The sequence below is a fragment of the Wasmannia auropunctata genome, unplaced genomic scaffold (genome assembly GCF_000956235.1).
Source record: "Wasmannia auropunctata unplaced genomic scaffold, wasmannia.A_1.0 LD336099.1, whole genome shotgun sequence".
Taxonomy (NCBI): Eukaryota; Metazoa; Arthropoda; class Insecta; order Hymenoptera; family Formicidae; genus Wasmannia; species Wasmannia auropunctata.
The window spans coordinates 1,066,861-1,087,291 of NW_012026791.1; the positions used below are offsets into that span (position 1 = coordinate 1,066,861).

Below are 20,431 nucleotides of genomic sequence, written 5' to 3' on the forward strand. Positions count from 1 at the left end.
CATTTTTAGAATAATCGAAGACCGATCAGTTTCCAAGTTTACTCACATTCAAGGCTCTTTCTTTCCAATATATTTTAAGTCAAAGGCATCTATCTGAATTTAAAAATAAAAAAAAATTAAATAAAAAAACGTCTTATCATAGATCAAACGGAAGTTAAATTTCCCGCCGTTGAGTTGCTACATGGCGGAATTGTGTGCTGTCATTGCTCCTCGCATTCGGAAAACGGAAAAAGTTTCCGACGGTTTCACCAGTTATTGCGCGAATGTCGCGATGGACAGAATACTCAAGGGGATCATGAAGTACAGAAAGTGCCACCGGGAAGGGATGGTGAAGCAATTCCAACAAGTCAGAGATCATCCCGAGGTATACATATATATACATTCGTATGATATTAAAAAAAAAAAAGATCTCGCGTGATGATCCCCCTTTCGATAGATATAAGTATATATAGACAGGTACTCTCGCGCTGTCACGTCACGCCGAACATATGATCCACGTGCGTTTTGTTGATGTTATCTCGGAGCAAGTGGTCGTCAGCTGAAACAAATTCGCACAACTCCATTTATCTAATATATAACTTAAGTGATAAAATCATTCGTTTTAAACGCAGTGGCCTGAGAATAATGACCTCGAACGATCGATTGACTAATAATTGATTAGAAAATATCTAATGACCGTAGAATGTTTACGTTATACTGACACGAGTGTTACGCTAGAGAAATATTTGTTCTATTTTTATTTAAGTAGAGTTTTCCCTAGGAAATGCGAAAAGTGTGAAAAATTTCTCTAATTGTGAAAATTTTCACTTTTCACACGTTTTCGCCCTAAGTAAAAGATTGATAGCCAGACGGAATGTAATTACGATGTTATGTTAGACAGATACCTGATTTACCCACTCGAGTTATTCTATTGATAATATCGTATGTATCGGATGAAACATCTTACCGACTGTGGGATCTTGATTATTCTCGTGTGTCTTGTTATTACCAATAGAGTATGCTCCTTTGATATTGTGCTGTAGATTATGATATGGTACAATATTTACCGACATATTCATGTTAAAAATGCATTACTCACATTACTGTTTTTACTGACCAAAACATAATACAAATACATATATAAAATACAGAACATAATAAATTAATAAAACGTTCAATTTATTGTGTTTATTTATATATTATATATAAACACAATAAATTGAATACTCCGTTATGTTTTGTATTTTATATTTATATATTTAATTTATCATTACAATCATACATACTATTATATATATCCGGGAAAAAAAGTTCCACATACATATAATTATATATAATTATATGCAAAATATGTCTATATGTGTTTCTTTCCTTTGTAAAATTATTCTTTAATACAAAATTGGTAATAATAAGAAGCAAACATAAAAAATAATTAAAAGAACAATTTTTACATTATTTTTTTTTACAAAAAATCAAGTTTGAAATGAGAAAAATTGTTCATATATAATTATATATGTATATTTTTAATCACTTATATATGACTATATATGAGCAATTTTTCTCATTTCTTCAAACTTTATTTTTTGTAAAAAAAAACAATGTAAAAATTATTTTTTTAATTATTTTCTATATTTCCTTCTTATTATTATAAATTTTGTATTAAAAAATAATTTTACAAAAGAAAAAAACATATATGGACATATTTTGTATATAATTATACGTGGAACTTTTTTTCCCGGGTACACATATACATGTATGTATAAAATTGTAACGACTAAATATAATACATAAATATAAAATACAGAACAGATTCTTGAATAATTTTTTTTTCAAGAGCAGTTGAGAAGAGTTTTATACATATTTAAATTTTCTCAACTACTTTTGAAAAATAATTATCCAAAAATCTAATGAAGGGATGCGTTTATATTTCATGAACTTCGAACACTTTAATAAATTATCTAATAAAATTTAAATAGAATATAAATGGATACACGTTATTAATTCTAAAATAAATCAACTAAAGACCTTCACCCATGTCGTATGTTCTAATTTGCTAGGACAGCTTGTAATTTGATGTCTGTTGCTCCTATCACAGCCAAAGGCAGTGTTCTTTACCTGCATGGACTCCCGGATGATCCCAACTAGATTTACGGAAACGAACGTTGGAGACATGTTTGTCGGTACGATCTATTATAGTAGCATTATCGCGATCGCATATACCTCGCCTGCTAGTTCATTATCCAAGTCATTATCTATTTTTTCTGATTTCATCGCAGCGTATATTTTCTTTTCTAATACACGCTTCTTACAACATCAGAGATCCTCTGACGAGATAGCGTATGATACATTCGATGCAATAATCCTTAATTATTAAACAAAATTTTATTTTAAAATCAAGGGAACCACCAGAACTGATAACATTCACATTTAATATCTTCTTTTCTGAAATTAATTTTCTGTTTTATATATATTTTTATGTACAGCTTACATTATATTTTTCTATATATATATTCATAATAAAATGATTCTCAGAATACCGTTCTCATAGCATATAATGATATATTTGTAAGGCTTTTTGTTTTACTTTTTGAAACACTTGATTCATTAACTGCACGGAGAGAATTTTTTTTTTAATTTACCCTGCAAATCATGTTAATTGTGAGACAATATAGTATTTAGGCAAATTTTACTGTGCACAACAATAAGATTTTACAGTAAAATTTATTGTAGTGCACAGTAAAATTTACCTAAATACTATATTGTCCCACAATTAACATGATTTGCAGGGTAAATTAAAAAAAAAATCTCTCCGTGTGGATACGTGTGATTTCCGGATTTATCGAATCATCCATGGAAGAAGTTTGAGAGCAACAGTGTGTACATACCGGACGGCCTAACAAAATTTACGTTTTCAGTCCGAAACCCCGGTAATGTCGTTCCGCACTCGCAGCACTTCACGGACGAATTTACTATGTGCGAGTCGGCGGCATTGGAGCTCGGATGCGTGGTGAACGACATAAGGCACATCATAGTCTGCGGTCACAGCGATTGCAAGGCGATGAATCTGCTCTACGCTCTACGGGACGAGGAGTTCGCGTCACAAGTGCGTTTTCCTTGCGCGCGCGGTTGCGTTTCCTGATTAAAAATTCGTCCGCGAAGGACAAACTGATCCGCGTGGACTCATTCCTCCTTTCTTTTTCTCTCAACACACTTTCGCGTTAAACGTCTGCATTAAGCGTGTCACCCCGAATTTTAGACGAACAGGAGAATGTCGCCGCTGAGAGCGTGGCTGTGCGCGCACGCCAGCAGCAGCCTCACTAAATTTCAACATCTCGAGGTCACCGGTTTCCGCGAGCCGATCCTCTTCCAGGCGGAGACGCCGCTGCGTAAATTCGTCGCCTACATCGATCCGGAGAACAAGTTCGCTATCGAAGACAAATTGTCTCAAGTCAGTAATGCAGATCGGTCGCGAGGAGGAACAGCCAGTCTGCCTATCTCGTTATACTTGAGGAACTTGCCTTTGTTGCAGATCAACACGTTGCAGCAGCTCCAGAACATCGCGTCGTACGGGTTCCTGAAGAAGCGTCTGGAGAGGCACGATCTGCACATCCACGCGCTGTGGTTCGACATTTATACCGGTGATATTTATTACTTTAGCCGTGCCAACAAGAGATTCGTGGAGATAAACGAAACAACGGAGCCGCTCTTACTTAAAGAAATTAAAAAGTACTACTCGTAGAAATTTTTTTTTTTTTTCGAAAATTGCGTATATTTATAATCGAACGCTGACATTATACGTTGCCAGAAACATACAAGACCGCGTAAAATAATCGTATATTTTTTTATATAAACTGCGAAAGACTTAAACTTCGTTCATATATTTTTGAGATGAATACCGCTATTGATAAGTTGAATCTTCATTACTCACTGCTGAAGAGCGAATACTTTACGTTTTGTATTCGATTTACATTGTCGTTCAAGTTAGCGGAAAATACATTTTTCATTAACTCATACAATTATATGTGTCTATTTTTATATATGTATACACACATATACACACACATATATATTATATATTTAAAATATAATATATTGAATATATATTGATTGATATTTTTGCTGTAGCGAAATATAAAGATATTCGCGTTATGGAATAAAGTGAACTTTATTGCTTCGTTTATATATCGTATATAATTTATATCGTATATTTTTTTAATATAAACTGCGAAAGACTTAAACTTCGTTCATATACTTTTGAGATGATTCGCTATTGATAAGTTGAATCTTTATTACTCATTGCTGCAGAGCGAATACTTTACGTTTTGTCGAATTTTCGTTCAAGTTAACGGAAAATACATTTGTCACCAAATCGTTATACTTACAATTATACATATATGTCTATTTTTATATATGAACATATACATACACATATATATGCGTTTATATATATTTAAAAAATAATATATTGAATATACATATTTTTGCTGTAGCGAAATATAAAGATATTCGCGTTATGGAATAAAGTGGACTTTGTTACTTCGCGCCTGTCCCTTCCTCCCAATTTTATAATTTTTATAATCGAGCCGTTATTTCAGCTCGATCGGCTTCGAGAAAAGAATCAAAGTCTAAAACTGACGGCAAAAGAGCCACCGATAGATAGACGGACCGCTTCGGACGAACTAGAGCATGCCAGTTCTGAAAGAGAAAGCAAAACAACAAAAGAAGTCGCAGAAATCAGAGTCGTGGAGCGTTATATCGATATCAGGATCCTCTTTCTGACATGTACAGAATGCAGGTTTATGTAACAAATGCGGCGTCATGTATTTCATATACATTTTTGGAAAAGATCTAAGTGAATTACGATATTTTAACGTGACTTCTTTATGCAAGAACAACTTCGAACTTGCATCGGATTTTTTTCTACCAAGTCGAATACTTTATTAAACAACGCTTTAAGCGCTTAACTTATTGTTAAACCGAGTCGTTTTGATAGTGTCTTCGTTTTTAATAGTATATATCGAGAAACACAAGACAAGATTTACAATTGATGTACAATTTACGTAGACATTTGTACAAGAGATTAACTTTTCTTTTAATGTCACATTTTGTCATAAAACATAAATTAAAAGAGAGACTAATGTCGCTGAATTGTATGCCAAATATGCTTTTTCTCTCTTTCTTCTTCTTTTCTCATTTTATTTAAGTTTACCGAATAAACACAAAAGTAGGCACAAAATTAATAGTCTGAAGTTTGATATAAACTCTTAAAAATTATTGATGGATTTTTGCGTTCAGTCGTCCCGTTTTCTCGTAAGACAAGGCGGTGAAATGATCCAGATACCGTAAAACGCGTGCGTGGATGCGAGATCGCGAGTCCGAGTTCTTGCGGCTCACGGCTACGTAAGCACGCGTGAAAAACGGTGCGCGAGCGTGGTCTCGCACTTTTCCGTCCGCCATGCGGTAAAAGTGAAGAGAATTCCCCCTCCTCCCCCCCGGTTTCCAACGGAATCGTCCAGTTAGGCCGGTTAGAAGTAAAGTAGCGGTCATAAAGAAAGAGACACACGGAAGTACCGGAAGCTCGTGCGGTCCCTTTGCCGACGATTTTGGGTCAGCGGTACCATTTACATTATTTGTCTGGGTGGCGTCCTCTCGTCTATCGAACGAAGGGGGTCCTCCGAGCCGTTATAGGACATCGTTATTGAAATATTGTGACAAGTGCTATTCAAGTCAGTTGCACCCGGATGGCACCTACCGCATTGTGCGATTAGAAGTACCTGCGTGAGGTGTCAGGTTAGTCAGGTATTTCGTTAGTTCCTACCTGTTGGACGTCTCGGAATAGATCGAGTTTACGTATGTTCCAAGATTTAATGGCGTCGGCACGCCACAGTGAAGTAAAAATTGTCCAGCATTAATAGTTAGGTACTTTTCTGTCAAATATGAATAGACAAAAATGCGATGTAATGAGACGACGCAACGAACTTTAAATAGCTTTATAGATGCCGCTTCGGCATCTTTAACGCTATGTGGAAAGCATTCGGTGTACGCATTTCTATGTGCGTAGTCATAAAAAAACCCGATAGTCATAAATTCATTATCTTCTATTTACACGTAAAAAGTACGTAATAAATCTGAGCAATTTTTTTTAATGAATTGACAAAGGTTTTTGAGATAGCGTCAAAGGCAAGACCTTCGTCAAATTACTGAGAAAAGTTGTTCTTCTTTAAAAAAAAAAAATGAAAGAAGAGAACAGTCATATAACAAAACGGATTTTTTAATAGTTTATTTTTTTTATATTATATCCAAAGAATAAAAATAAAAAGAATTCATTTAAAAAATTGCAAACTTTTAATCGAGAGTCGTCACAACTTAAAGCGATTAAATGATAATAATAAACAATTACAATTTAATATATAATATACACAACACAAAGGAATTAGATGTCAATGAGAAGTCCCGGACTATTTATGCGGTAATTTCAATTCCTTTGCAATTACACTGTGAAATGTTGAATGGGTCCATAAATGATTTGCGTTCGTCATTTTGTATAATTCACACCGCATATTTATAAACAAATACCATAGCTTTTTGGATAAAGTATCCAACGGTTTATTAATTCAGAAAGATTTCAAATTTCGTTTCTGCAGCGTGTTAATTTTCAAAGCCGTTCCCCCCGCCACAGCTTACATCGATGTGGTCGTCCTCTCTCGTTGACATTATAATATTTTATCGACGAAACGGATAAGAGGATAAGAGAACGATGTCACGATTTTGCACGATCTCTTTTTTTCTTACGCGTTACACTCGTCCGAGAAAAAGAGTGCGCGGCCAGTGGTGCGTGCCGAAGCATAACGCGCACCGCGCGCAGCCGCCCGCGCCGCGCGCGCGGTGGCATTACCACTTCGTTACGCTCGTATCTTTCCGAAACTTTATGCCTGTGTGTCGTGGCGTATATTTTCGTCGGTGGCGATGGAAAACGGTCGGACGTGCGGTAATTAACGAACGGCGCGCGTTGCACTCACGTAATTAATTAGCGGGGGCTGAATACTTCGGTAGGTCGTTTAATGTCCGTCCTGAGTTACGTGAAAGGTGCGCGCAGAAGATGTACATGTAATAGAACGCGATAAACAGCGTCGGATAATCCGTTTGGATTTTTACAAACTTCGCGCGGGAAAACTGATTAAGTTGTGCAGCGCGAACGAGTCTTCGAGCTAAACGTAAAGTTGATCCTAAAGATAAATAACGCATTTAATGCATTAAATAATAATATAATTCTTTAATTTAATTCGATGTTCTTATTGAGACAAATGATGCATTTTGACTAGATGTATTCGCTTTTGTCAACGAGTCCTCTTAATAAAAGATCTTATGGCAAATGTATACGTATAGAGTCGAAAGGATTTGTAATAAGCATATGCGTGTCGCCCAAAATCATAAGGTAACTTCTTCCTGGCCCGCCGCGCGGAATCCTTGCGTGCCGCGCGCGTGTTCGTTTTCACGCCTGAGTAAAAGTGAGTTCCACGTAAACAGCAGCTTGTTACGCTGCATACATATACGATGGACACATCTTTGCAAGGGACAAGGAATACATAATCATATATACATGCGATGCCTCCAATAAAATCATGAGATCGACCATCATTTGCGTATGCGTGTGACTGCTCGCACCTTGCAGCTACTTATATCGCTTAATTTGTTATTCTCGCCTGCCAATTAATCCCCGATCGATTTCGCAAGATCGAAAAAGTGTGATCTCCGAAAATATAATCGCGATAAACTCGCGGCTTTCACTTTTGGCCAAATACCCCGCGACGAATTATTTTTTCCATCTTGGTTAATCGTTCGTAAAAAAATTTCACTGGGTAATAAGCGCGCGTGTGGTCTTCTAAGTGAAAGGATTATACATTCGCACGCACATACGCAAACAACACAAGCACGCACACGCGGCTTCGTTAATTTTTGACGTTAGGAATTTTGAAAGGTTTCAGATTAAATTTCTGTTGTGGAGTCGCACAACTCGTCCGAGATCTTATCAAGAAAATTATCAAGATTCCGTGCCCCCGGCTTAATCCGCCAGCTAGTTTCCGACGTTTTCGGTCGCGTTTTCGGCCGAATTTAGGTCGAGGAAGTCACGAACGCAGTACGTTTGACACGATTTCCTCTGTTCGCCGGTCGAATGTCAAGGTGTAGGTCCCGACATACAGGTCCCCCCCGCGCGTACGTGCCTGACCATGTCGCTTGTAAATACCCGAAATCCCAAGTGAGACAGTTAGAAATGTCGTAACGTGTAACTGTATAATTCTGGCGCAACGCGGCGAATACGAAGCGTCCCTCTCGAGCCCGTCACTGCGAGAGCGTCTCTCGCATTTTAGTGCTATCATTATTCTCTTGATGAAGAGATAGAGATTTCCGGTATTTGCTCTCATTTCTAAAGCCGAATCATCTTATTTTTATCAAAAATTTCGCAATCACCTTTGATCTTGAAAGTATTCTAAGGAATGCTGACAACCTTAATGCAATTAAACGTATTTGTAATTTTTTCAGAGAGTGTTTGAAGTGATGGCGATATCGACGTTTGAAATGTGTTTGTAATACACAAAAAGAGCATGTATATATTATTTTAATATTCGCTAATTTATAATTTATTAAATTACATTATAATTATATTATAATTGAAGAAACACTATATAGAAAGATATGTCCTTAAGCAATTCCCGAGATTTTACGCGATTTCGCCCAAATGCACAGTTCCTTTTTTAAAATTGCACGGGTCAAGCGTGTTGGCAAAAATCGTCATGTCCGCGGGACTTATTATTGGGCAACTCCGTCCAACGCGGTGTGTCGAATGTCCCCCAATGATATCGCGCATTTTTGCACGGTGTTCGCAGAACGTAACGGCGACGCCGGTCGTAATTATAAAATGTCGCAAAAGGGTGCAATGAACTCACGAAGCAATCGCTGCAGCATTGTGTGCTTCCGCCAAAGGCCAGACGAGTTCTTATAAAACAATCCTGTTGTACTGCGCACAAGACCATTTTTATTACATCGTTCAACGACGTTTTAATTATCCACATTCACCTATACAATAGGCCGGTACTTTAGTCTCCTAATCATACATTCTTCGTCAAATTTTGTCAGAGTTAATGTAGAGAATTTATGCAAAATTCTATTTATTTCCGAATCAATAGCTAATAAGTGATAAAAATAATATATTTTATTACAAACTTAAATCTTTTCAAATGTTTCAGCTCTTTAAGTTTCTATGCGGAACTATAGATCATTGTTCGAGAAGATAAATAGTTTACTCTCCAACGTGCGCCGCGTATACGTGCGGGCAAATAAATGCACGATTATTCGCACTTTATCATGTCGATGACAGAAATTGTGTTAGGCGAACGCTAATCTCGATAGAAGACTCCGAGTACAATGGAACGACGCGCGGTATCCTTCTATGATACCTCATGCAAACGAGTATATATATCGCCGCGTCGACGCCTCTTCGCCGTGATGCGAGTATCACAGTCTGTCGTTCGTAGATACGTTCACGCGTTCGGGCGCGTATAAGTTCAAGAACAATGGTGTCTATGCTCCGATCTATATAACGTAAGTACGATTTTACTTCAGCACACAACCGGGCAGAGCGACGGCCACGGCGGCGGCGGCGGCGGCGGCGGCGGCGGCTGTTCATTGTGCGCTGCGATGGTGGCGAACAGCTCTTGTGCCACTGACCCACAAGCACACTTACCTATGTTATACTATGCCTGCTATATTCGCAGTTCCGTTGTCGCCGCAGTTGCCTTAATGTCCATATACATATACCGCGGTGCCCGCGACGCGACGGCGACGCGATGTCGCGGGCGAACGCACCCAGGGTGCGCGTCCTCGCGTCGAAAATTCAACGCAATTTTCACCGTAACCGACGCGCCGTCGATCGACAAGCCGCGCGGGCTCGGCCCGACCGATCGGTTTTAATGGAGCCTCGGAATTAGCGAAGCGTATCTTCGACGTCCCTGCTCGCTCGTAACGCGAACCGCATCTTTTTAAGCGTTAATATCTTGTTACGAGCCAGCAGATCTCGAATCAAAGTATTTTATAGACACTTGGGTAAATGGGACAATGTAATCATTCTCCGGTGATAAAAATCGGAATCTTTTTTTTTTTAATCGTTTCTTCTGATAGCTATTAAATGTATCCTGATTCATTAACTCAACAATTTTAGAATAATTTTTATAATTTATTCAATTTCATTCAATTCCAATTTTCTAAAAAAAAAAAAGATTGATTGTATTGTCTATTTCCGTGTTTGTTATTTTTAATTTTAATAATGCTACCGAAGCGTTAATAGTTTATAATGCTCGATGTAATTATTTTAATGAAAGGCATCGATGAAAGTGATCATTGTTTCTGAATAAGAAACGCGTTCTTAGCTTGCAATATATTTCTTAAATCTTATCTATTCGTTCGTGATTGAAAGATACTTATAAGGCGCGCTGAAGATGTTAAAGTTGTGAAGTATCTATCCACTCCAACAGATGCGCGACCGTTGAAATCTCCGCGTGTGCGGGCGTTGAAGTCTCCAAGCGCGCGCCTTCATCTCGGCGATCTCAACGACTTAATCTCACACAATTTAATCTCCACGTTATTGTATTCTACTTTTCCATCTGTATCAGTCCACGCGTGCGCGTTAAATGATTAAAGTACAATGCCTCTGTAGCTTCGTTTATTCCCTTACGATCAATATATTTTTTGATGAAAGATGACATTCAAGATTTTAATATCATTCTCGGTCATCTAGCGAACGCAAAGGCGTAGATCGAACCTGACGTTTTGGCATTCTAGAGTCGTTTTTATTATCATCCATGTGGTTATCGTCATGAATGCGAATGGCCAGCGACTACTCTATCATCGCAGTGAAAGTTACGACAGGTTCTCAGATGCGGAGTTTTCTATTTGGGACTATAAACACATCAACGGTGCCGTGAATTTAATGAGCTTTTAAATAGAACACGATCTGAATGATCCGCTGGAATCCGCTAAAATTCTTCTTCGCGCTCGTATAACAAACAATAAGGCATATAGCCTACTTTTAAAACTCGGCAAATAAAGTAGTTTTTTTAGCGATAACGGTTCATGTTGGGAGAACCCATGACGTTGTTACGTTAATCCCGTAATACGGGAATTATTAAGACATTGATCAAATTATTCTCATTCGAGTAATAATCCGTTATTACCGCCGTAACTTGTGTTTGACCGATGCAGCGTTACGCCTGCCCCTCCTCCCTCGGCCGCGGAAATGCCGTGTTGCGCTCGGCAAGTTGAAATGGGACGACAAGGCAATATAAGAGGTCCGGATTTATCGATAATGAGATCCTCTTTCGGCCGTCAGACGTCAGTAGCCAGGGAGACGCGGGCGCAGGCAGGGAGACACGTGCATGCGCGAGCGAGCGAGCGAGCGTGCGCGCGCGCGTAACACGCGCGGCGTCTCCTTCGGCGCGAGCACGCACGAGCTGGCTCGTCTCGCAATTTACTCTCCATCTCGATTGGCCCACTTGTTAAACAGGACAAAACCGGAAGAGTGACGGCGGCCCTGCGACGGCGACTAGAAGGGAGGTGACGGAGGAGAGAACTTCGCTCGACTTTTTTATATCGAGCCGCGAGGCCGCGAGAGAGAAAGATCGCTCGACGGGGCCCCGAGGAGAGGCTGTCAGGAGGCGCGGAGGAGGGGAACAAGCGGATACATCCTAGAACGGACAGCACGAGCGCGAGGAAGGTCGTGGGGTCTGGCTATATGGGTCTATCTTAAAGAATTTTGATCGATCGTTGATTTTAATCAAAGCGGAAGGCAATGCGAGAATAGAGCAAATTAATTTTGAATAAACTGTCGGCGACACAAGACATCGATTTTGTGTCGCATGTCGTGAGATAAAAAAAACGTATAAAAAATGTTGAGATAAGATAGAATTTGACGATGAAAGAATTAAGAAATATGTGAATTCCGAGATAAGTACATGGAAGACAAATATATATTCGTATAATATTAAAGAAAAAAAAATAAAGGCACGTTTACGGCCGTCGCGAAGCGGGCCTATAAACCAGGAAACCCACTCTTGGTTTCGGATAAAACGAACGGATTTCGGAGGCGAGATCTCGTCCTTCGCGTTCGGTTCTCGCGTTTCCACGCCGACGCCGCTCGCGGTACTCTCCTTGCTCCAATTGGCCCAGGCCGCGACTGGGAAGAAGCACCGGCTGGGAAGAAGCCACTCGGCCACGAGACTTAACGAGCCACGCTGGTCGGGGTACTGGAATAAAAGCGAACGGTTGGCGACGGTGCGAATTAGGGCGCGGGGGAGGCCGTGATACTTTTCACTTTTCATCCATCCGCGCTCCGCTATTTTACAATGGCGTACTCGCGCGATAGTGTTATGTATATTAGCAGATCGCACGACTTTATCACACGCCGAGTTCTCCGTTTTCCTTCCTTTTTTTGTTGCCTCGATACAAGCGAATAATGAGAGATATTGCCATTTATTTTTGGAGTTACAGATATTAATAAGTTGCAATAATATATATACAAAAACCTGTTCAGCCACTTCTGCGACTTTTCCTTTAATGATAAATCGCGCAGTTCCTGAAATATCCCACATACTAGCTAATTAATCACGTGTTTTATGGATAAAAATGATAAATTAATGATAAAAATAAGTAAATTTATTTCACATCCAATCTTCGGCCATCGATCTTCCTTTAAGCGCATCTCTTGCTGCCCCAGAAACGGCGGTGAATCCTTAATTATAGCCAGCCATTTTCGAACGCAGATACGTTTCCGGAACGGGTAAGAAATTTGAACAGATATACGAAAAAAAAGAGCGGAGCCTTTTCTTCCTCCCTCCTTCCTCCCCGTTATACTCGGGCAGGGCATTAAAAATTCACAAGCCGGTAACGTCAGGATAATTAGACGGCGAGTCATCGCCGCGTTTCTTTCCAGCAACGTAACTGGGGCGTAGTTTTTCCCGCCCGACACGGTTCTCGGTAAAAAGATTTTACGAGTGAAGCAACGAGCGACTTCACTACGCGGTCCATTTCTACGCGAGATCCGCGCGCGCGCACACCGGCGCGGCGGTGGTGTCTCGAGTATAGCCACGCGTAGCAGAATTAAGCCAGTCATCCGCTTCTCCGGTCGCGGCCGACCGGAGCCCCCGAAACTGTGTCACATCTTTTTCATCGAGCGCTACATAATTGACAACGAGCGCTTACCTAGTTACGCTTTCGAAAATAGGGCTTTGGGCCCCCCTCCCCGCTCGCGAGCGCGCTTTACCGCCGAAACCGCCACACGTCCCCATCGTGTTGGCTTCTCCTCCTCCCCCCCCCACCTCCTTGTCACTATACACTCGAATCCGGAACCTCGTTCGGGCGCACGAGTGGGACCCCACGCTCCTCGGAATGTCCTCATTTTTTCGGGGTCTCGAGGGCCGCGGCTTCTTCAACGTAACGCGCAGCCAGATGTCCGGTCCCGCTCGCGTAGTACCGCGAGCGCGGCTTACTTGCCCCTTTTTCGAGGTCCACGTGTACTGTTTGTCATCACGTCACCGCGCGCGCGACGGTCATCCAGAAAGAAAAAGTACTGCCCCCGAATTACTTCCTGCAACAAAAATATTTATGCGCCGTTAAATAACCTGTCGTGGCTGAATTTAAACAGCATTGCCGAGATATACATATATTCAATCGAGTTACAGAATTAATTAATTTAAACTGCGTGCGGTATTTTTTCTCTCTCGAAGAGATCGAAAGAAATCGTCGATTAAAATTACTTTAGAAATTTAACAGTTCTTTTTTTTTAAAATATGCAGAACGGTAGGTGCAACAAAATTTTACTCTTTATTTAAATGTAAAGAAAATCTAATTTTAGAAAATATAATAATTAATTTCAAAAGTATATTTAAACTTGATACTAAAAAGTGAGACAGGTGGCTCAATTCTTTCCTGAAAATTGAACATAATTTTTTTTTCCACGAAAAATAAGTCTTAATTATCAATATTCGTGATTAAGAATAATTTTTCAATTTAACTCGCCCGTTTTGGAAGTTAAATATTTAATCATTAATTACACACAAAAATAAAAATTACAAATTAACATTTAATTTTAGAAAATATAACAATTAATTGCAAAAGTATATTTAAAGTTGATACTAAAAAGTGAGATAGGTGGCTCAATTCTTTCCTGAAAATTGAACATAATTTTTTTTTTCCACGAAAAATAAGTCTCAATTATCTATATTCGTGATTAAGAATAATTTTCAATTTAACTCGCCCGTTCTCGAAGTTAAATACTTAATCATTAATGATTACACATTTCAATTAATTGTCATATTTTAAGATTTTATCCAGGCAATACGTAACGCGGTTTTTCGATCGTGCACGCACGCGGCACGCTTCTCAAATTGCTCTTGTACGACTTATTACGCCGCAGACTGTTCACCGGCCGTTTCGGGGTGATAAACAATTACGAAACGGATTGTTAAAAAAGGCAGCAACGCGCGCATATTTATGTAACGACTGGCGAGCTGACGCTGCTCAGGTGTGGTTGCAACGGCAATTTCAATAAGTTCCTGTGCAAGTCTTCGTAAGTGACGGCCGTAATTCGTGTACGTGTGTGCGAATCGGCCTGTCCACTGCGTCTCTCCTCTCTTCGGAATACGAAGAGAGTGACGCGGAAAAGGCTCCATATTCGCGGAGAGATTGCGTTGTGCAAAGTTATTTCGAGCAAAAATATATGAAAAGTATTAGTCTCTCGGATGAAAGTAATATAACTGTCAATGTCTCGTCTGTGAAATACGGCGAGAAAACGAGCTTATCTTATCTCTCTCTTATCTCTGAATACAGTTTGCCTCGTACGCGAGAAGAGTTGGGCTGGAAGAGGTTTCACTACTCGCTTCTCCCCTGAGCGACAGCTCGAATGCGCGAATTTACGCAGGCTTCTTCGCTGAGAAACGGTCGCAACGGAGGCCTTGGCAAGGTCAGATAGGCGCGCCAAAACCGGTCACTTTTTTCTCCAATTAGCAATGTATCGGTAACCATCTCTCGAATTTTGATGCGCAATCGCGTGTGTGCTCGCAGTGGCGCAAGAAAATGTAGGGGAGCGTATCGTCCGCTCGGGATTGCGCTTTACTCACGTCGGTGACTTTATAACGCACACGAATTGTTGCACGATCCGTATCGCCAATTTATTGCAATAATGGAATAATTTATGGGCCATCCTAAATCTGTCGCAATAGTGAAGAATGACAAGTCACAACTTATCGTCCCAAATTGCTCTCGGAAGTCGTTATCTTGCTATTAACGAATTGCGGGACGGACGTGCCAGCGCTTTATTATTCTATATTCGTCAGCAAAAATTAAGAGAGTAAAGAATGATCAACCTGAAAGCAATAAATTCTACGTGTTCCTTTGAGATGCGGGAAACGGTACTTTGAATGACGTGGTTACGGAATTTAGGACCTTTTGGGATAGACATGCGTTTTTTTGCACGCGCATCCCTTTCGCATTTGGTGGGAAATTCCGGTCAGACATAAAGTAATAAAACAATAAATCAAGCATGGTGGAATGCAATTTCTATGATTCACAATTCTGTAAGATTTCGTACGTTGGAACAAATACTCGAGGCAACGCTCAAGATACTCTTAACGTTAAATTTTGTTCGTTTTATAAAAGATTCGGCAGTTTCAGTCTTCAATCGATTTGAGGAGATACAGTCCATTTAGAATTTGTTCAAGTTGTTAGCTTTATTTTTTTACGGAAAAATGAAACCAATGTCTTTTCCAGGCTTTATACGTTCTTAAGCCGAGCTTTTCTTATTATTAACCGAGATTCTTGCGTATTTTTTACGCCTTTTATCAATTCGAAAAAGTACTTTTTAGTTCGGATGTCATAAATATTCTTTTTAGCTCTTCAGAAACACTATACATGGATTGTATCAAGGTACAAAAGAAGACACAGGGTATTTGTTTCCCACTGACACACATTTATCAATTGCACTAGTAGCAAGCACACCTATTGTACATATAATAGCAAGTATCTATTCGCGGTAGTTTCGGCACTTGCATCAAAGAACTTGCTTAATTTGAAGAAACTTATTTTATGTCCAACTAGTAGTGCAGTGTCCCGTAGAGTCAAGGATATATAAAGGGTACGTAATAATATGATAGAAGATTCTTCAAAGTTACGATAAATAACAATCACCGGAATTTTCAGAATTTGAAACAATAAATTATGTTACACTCAATACTTCATTTTACAATAAAGAAGGTTCAGAAAAACTAAATTTTCTGTTATTGTTACTTCAAAAAAATTGCAAAGTTTCGAGAACAGTATCTTATTTATTTTCAAAAGTACTATATTTAAAAGTAATATATTTTTCGGTAAGTTTAAACATTTTTATGTTTTAATAAACATAATTATTTTTGAATTATTCTCAATTTATAATACATCGATAGATATCAATCGACAGCATTCACAAAAGTATCGCTTTATTTTATTTGATAAAAATGCAAGTCTAATTTTATTTGATAAAAATAACAAGTCTTTTAACTAAAAGTATTCTGTATATAAGTCTACGCAATTTAGTGCATTTGTGCAATAAATAATTTATAGACGGATGTTATTTTTAAAATATTCTTTCGTAAAATTGAAAATAGTGTCTATTTTTAAAACATGTTTCAAAAATAGACACGTTTATTACTTTCAACAAACTGGACCGCACGCTGCCCTTCTAACTACCATAGAAAAGCATTGAAGCCTGTCTAATTTTATAGTCTCCATTGTCACGTATTTTAGTGTTAGCAGAACACAAATTTAGATTTATTTCACGATTAGTTAAATCTACATTTATTCACGAATCTTGCCACATTTTCGGAAACAGACCATTTTTTCCCGCTGCCCACGAGTTAGTTAATAAAGCAGTCAATAAAGCAGCTTGATCTGTCGACGAAAGGAGGAGGAGTAAACAATCTTCTGTCGTGAGATTAAAAGATTTTTCATTGTTTCTACATTTGCAGATTGCATCATATAATTACCTTTCAGAAATTTTTAGATGACGAAGAATTTCCAAAGATTTCTTAAATACTTAAGAATATTTTGTTTATAATATTATTAAATTTCCAGAAATTTAAAAAATAACCTTTTTTCATCATATGAACATTTTTCATTATATATTTTTTATCTATGATTAACTACAGTTAAACTTAATTTACTTATATTCTAATAACATTAAAAATGATGAAATTCAAATAAAAGTTGCATATATGAATTCCTTGCTTCATTAAACACCATAGACTTATCTTGATTTTATTTTGTCTACATTTCTATTATCGGTCACGCAATGTAAACCTTGAGAGATACAAGCGATTAGAACTATTAGAAGACAATTATTTATATGCTCACTATTTGAATTACTTATTAGCAATTACCCTTCACGTTCTATTTAACGAACGTGGTCGCAAAATAAGAAGAGCGCACAGTCGCGCCGTCGCGATAATGAAAGCGCCGTGTTATTTCCTCTCGCGTTTAATAATCATATCTCCTGATTTCTCATGCGAGATACAACAAGAGTGCGCTTCGCAAGCGAACAACGAAGAGCGCGCTCGTAAAAAAAGCCGGCGCGTAAAGGGAAGTTAATTTAACGCGGACAATTACGAATCGAGGAAATACGCGTCGTCGATGAGCGACTCGGTGTATTTGTTTAGCCTCAGCGACTTTTATTGTCTGTACCTTGAAGGCGCGCGTTTATAATTGCCGAAGGTTGCAAAACTCAATATTCTTCAAGTACGTCGATCGTAACTAATTTAACTTTGAATTACTTCGGATTATGAGAGCAAAAATCATAAATATATAGTATATCATTTGGATCGCTCGTTCCTGATCATCTCAAGGACTTCAAGCAGCCTTGATCCCTGAACTGTTGTGTGCCATCTATTCGAAAGATTGCTGGGCCCCGTTTAAAAGTTATAACTAACTATGCCAGGGCTTTGTACTTTGTATATATATTTTAAAAGAGTCTATTAGTGTTGAAATCTTCCAAACTACCATAAACACATTGCAAGGTCGAGCATTTGTAGTAGGAACATCATGTGACATTGCTTGTTAGTTACAGGATCTACTGTGTGGAATAGGTAGACTGTTACTTAACATGTGTAGACCTTGTAAAAATTAAAAATTGTACTGACAAAATTAAAAATTTATCATTTAGATTTAACTGTCGTGTCTTTCACGTTTAATAAATCTTTATTTCCAGCATTCGCATGTAATAAATGAATTAATTATAAATTATTTCTTATATATAATATTGTCTAAATTGCCTAAAAGAGTAAAGACTATTGATTTTGAAGTTGAAATAATTGTTTCACTAATCATAGCTAATGATTTATCACAATTAATTGAGCAGATTCAAAACTATAGTGAACGAAGGCACCGAGTGAATTCTGATTAAAGAAAGACATGGCCTTATTCGCAAGAATTGTCGCTGCACACCGAATAAACTAAGAATAAGTTATGCTCCGAGAACAAATAAGGAGATAAGATAAAAATTCAAGGAGAGCCCATGTTGCGTAAGCGATGGAACGTTCTGACAGAGCAAGGACTTATCGCGCTGGACCATGTGGCGAGAAACACCCCCGTTGCTTGTCACGCGACCTCACACTCCGCGAAGGAAATGTGTGAAGTTAACGATAATTTCTCCCTAAGTATTTTGTGAAAGAAACACTTACGATTAGATGCGTAACTATTGTTGGTCCTTCGATATTCACGAGGATCCTCGACATCTGCGAGGAATATGTATACTACCACGTGTTAGGACACGCGCGGACTCACGTGTCCGGACACTCGCCAATGCCTGCATTTTAGCTCATGTCGCAAGATAAAACCATTTTACGAAACAATTTCACATGCCCGTCCTTTTTCCGGTAATAAATAAAAAATTTCACACTCAAAATGAGCAATTAAAAAGGTCAAAAATTTTATGCTGAATGTTTTTTAAATAAGATTAGACAATCCACCGTTTCGTAGTCTTTGTATATTTAAATATTGATTTAGTGAAAGAAAGAAAGGTTCAAAAGAGTAAAGAGAATAATATGCCTTCAAACAAGAAGACTATGGATCCGAAAAAAAAAGAATACGTCCGAAAGGAGCTTTCTTGATGTAATAAATCCGCTCGCAAATGGAACTTGCACACGCGTTCATTCCATTTCTTACGGCGCGCGTATACATATGTATACATATTCCGCAAATTTAAAAAAAAGTCAAAATTCGTGTAAAATTTTTACACAAGTTTTCGTTATTCTACTGTTGGTTATTCACTCGCATGCAACTATCATAAAGGTTTATCTCATTATTTCAATAGCAAATCATTGACATTGAACTAAAGCGAGATCGAAATCTGTTGGATCAAAGTTTGAAGTTTGCGGTAGATACAAAGTAACTTTATGATTACACAGAGCGAGCAACGTACGGATTTTTCTTATTTATCGAGAAGATTAATTTTTGTAACATATCGAATGCAACGATGTGCGGCGCGGTGGCCCGTCTGCTTCCATCGATTCTCATGTAGGAAGGAGGTGGTCGAGTGGTACCACTAGTCGCAGCAACGAAAGTGTAACCAACTGTTTCGCCAGAAGTGGGGCCTTCGCTCCTTCGGATCGTCGGGAAGGATGCCCCCTCCGGCGCGATCGCCATTCCGCACGCGCACGTGTAATTCATCGTTTTATATATATATATATATATATATATATATATATATATATAAATAGATATTAGCGAATAAGGAAGACGAAACGATATGATCGATTGGTTAGAAAATTACGGGACTATCTCATCGATTATTGTAAGATTAATTTATTTAATTCTTTATTTCTTTTTAGAATTGAGAAGAAACGAATAATACAATTCACCTGCGGGGGAGAGAGGGGGGGGGAATCAAAATTAACGGACATTATTATTGAAATCGTCACTTGGTCCATAAGTATCGTCAACTACTGCGATTGAAATGCAAATAGATGTACATCGCTTATCCATTTTGCAAGCCAGCTGTTGCGATTATATTAATGTATTAATGTAGCATAATATATGTTGCACGCGATCACGTCAAAGTTTTCATTTAATATGGCCACTCGATTATTTCAAAATTACAATGTTGCAACTTGCGTTGAATATATTGAATACATTAAATTATACACCACAGGCGCTGTATCCGTTAACATTCGTTAAAGTTTCATTCTATTTTCTGTACCGGCGAGTGTTTGCCTAACCGCATAATATGTTTTGTTGGGCTACGCCGGTGATGATTGTTCGCGAAGTTAATAAAATCCCGTGAATAACGCGGTGTTCCCACGAATGAAGCGCGCGCGGGCGCACGGCGAATGCCTTACGAATGTGAAAGCCGAGCGTGTTTATGTCGACGTTATGAAGT

General features: G+C 38.5%; 1 protein-coding gene across 2 annotated transcripts; it reads left to right on the forward strand.

Annotated features, from left to right (window-relative positions):
- The first annotated feature begins 156 nt into the window (after positions 1-156).
- On the forward strand, positions 157-3,833 carry LOC105462425 (beta carbonic anhydrase 1). 2 transcript variants are annotated; one of them, XM_011709003.1, is made up of 5 exons: positions 157-364; positions 2,075-2,159; positions 2,895-3,082; positions 3,236-3,427; positions 3,509-3,833. In XM_011709003.1, the coding sequence occupies exons 1-5, from the start codon at positions 182-184 to the stop codon at positions 3,716-3,718; spliced, it is 858 nt and encodes a 285-aa protein (XP_011707305.1). In that variant the 5' UTR covers positions 157-181; the 3' UTR covers positions 3,719-3,833. The 2 variants fall into 2 exon arrangements, with proteins under 2 accessions (XP_011707305.1, XP_011707306.1); XM_011709004.1 differs by having other exon boundaries at positions 279-364; positions 2,037-2,159.
- Positions 3,834-20,431: the final 16,598 nt, after the last annotated feature.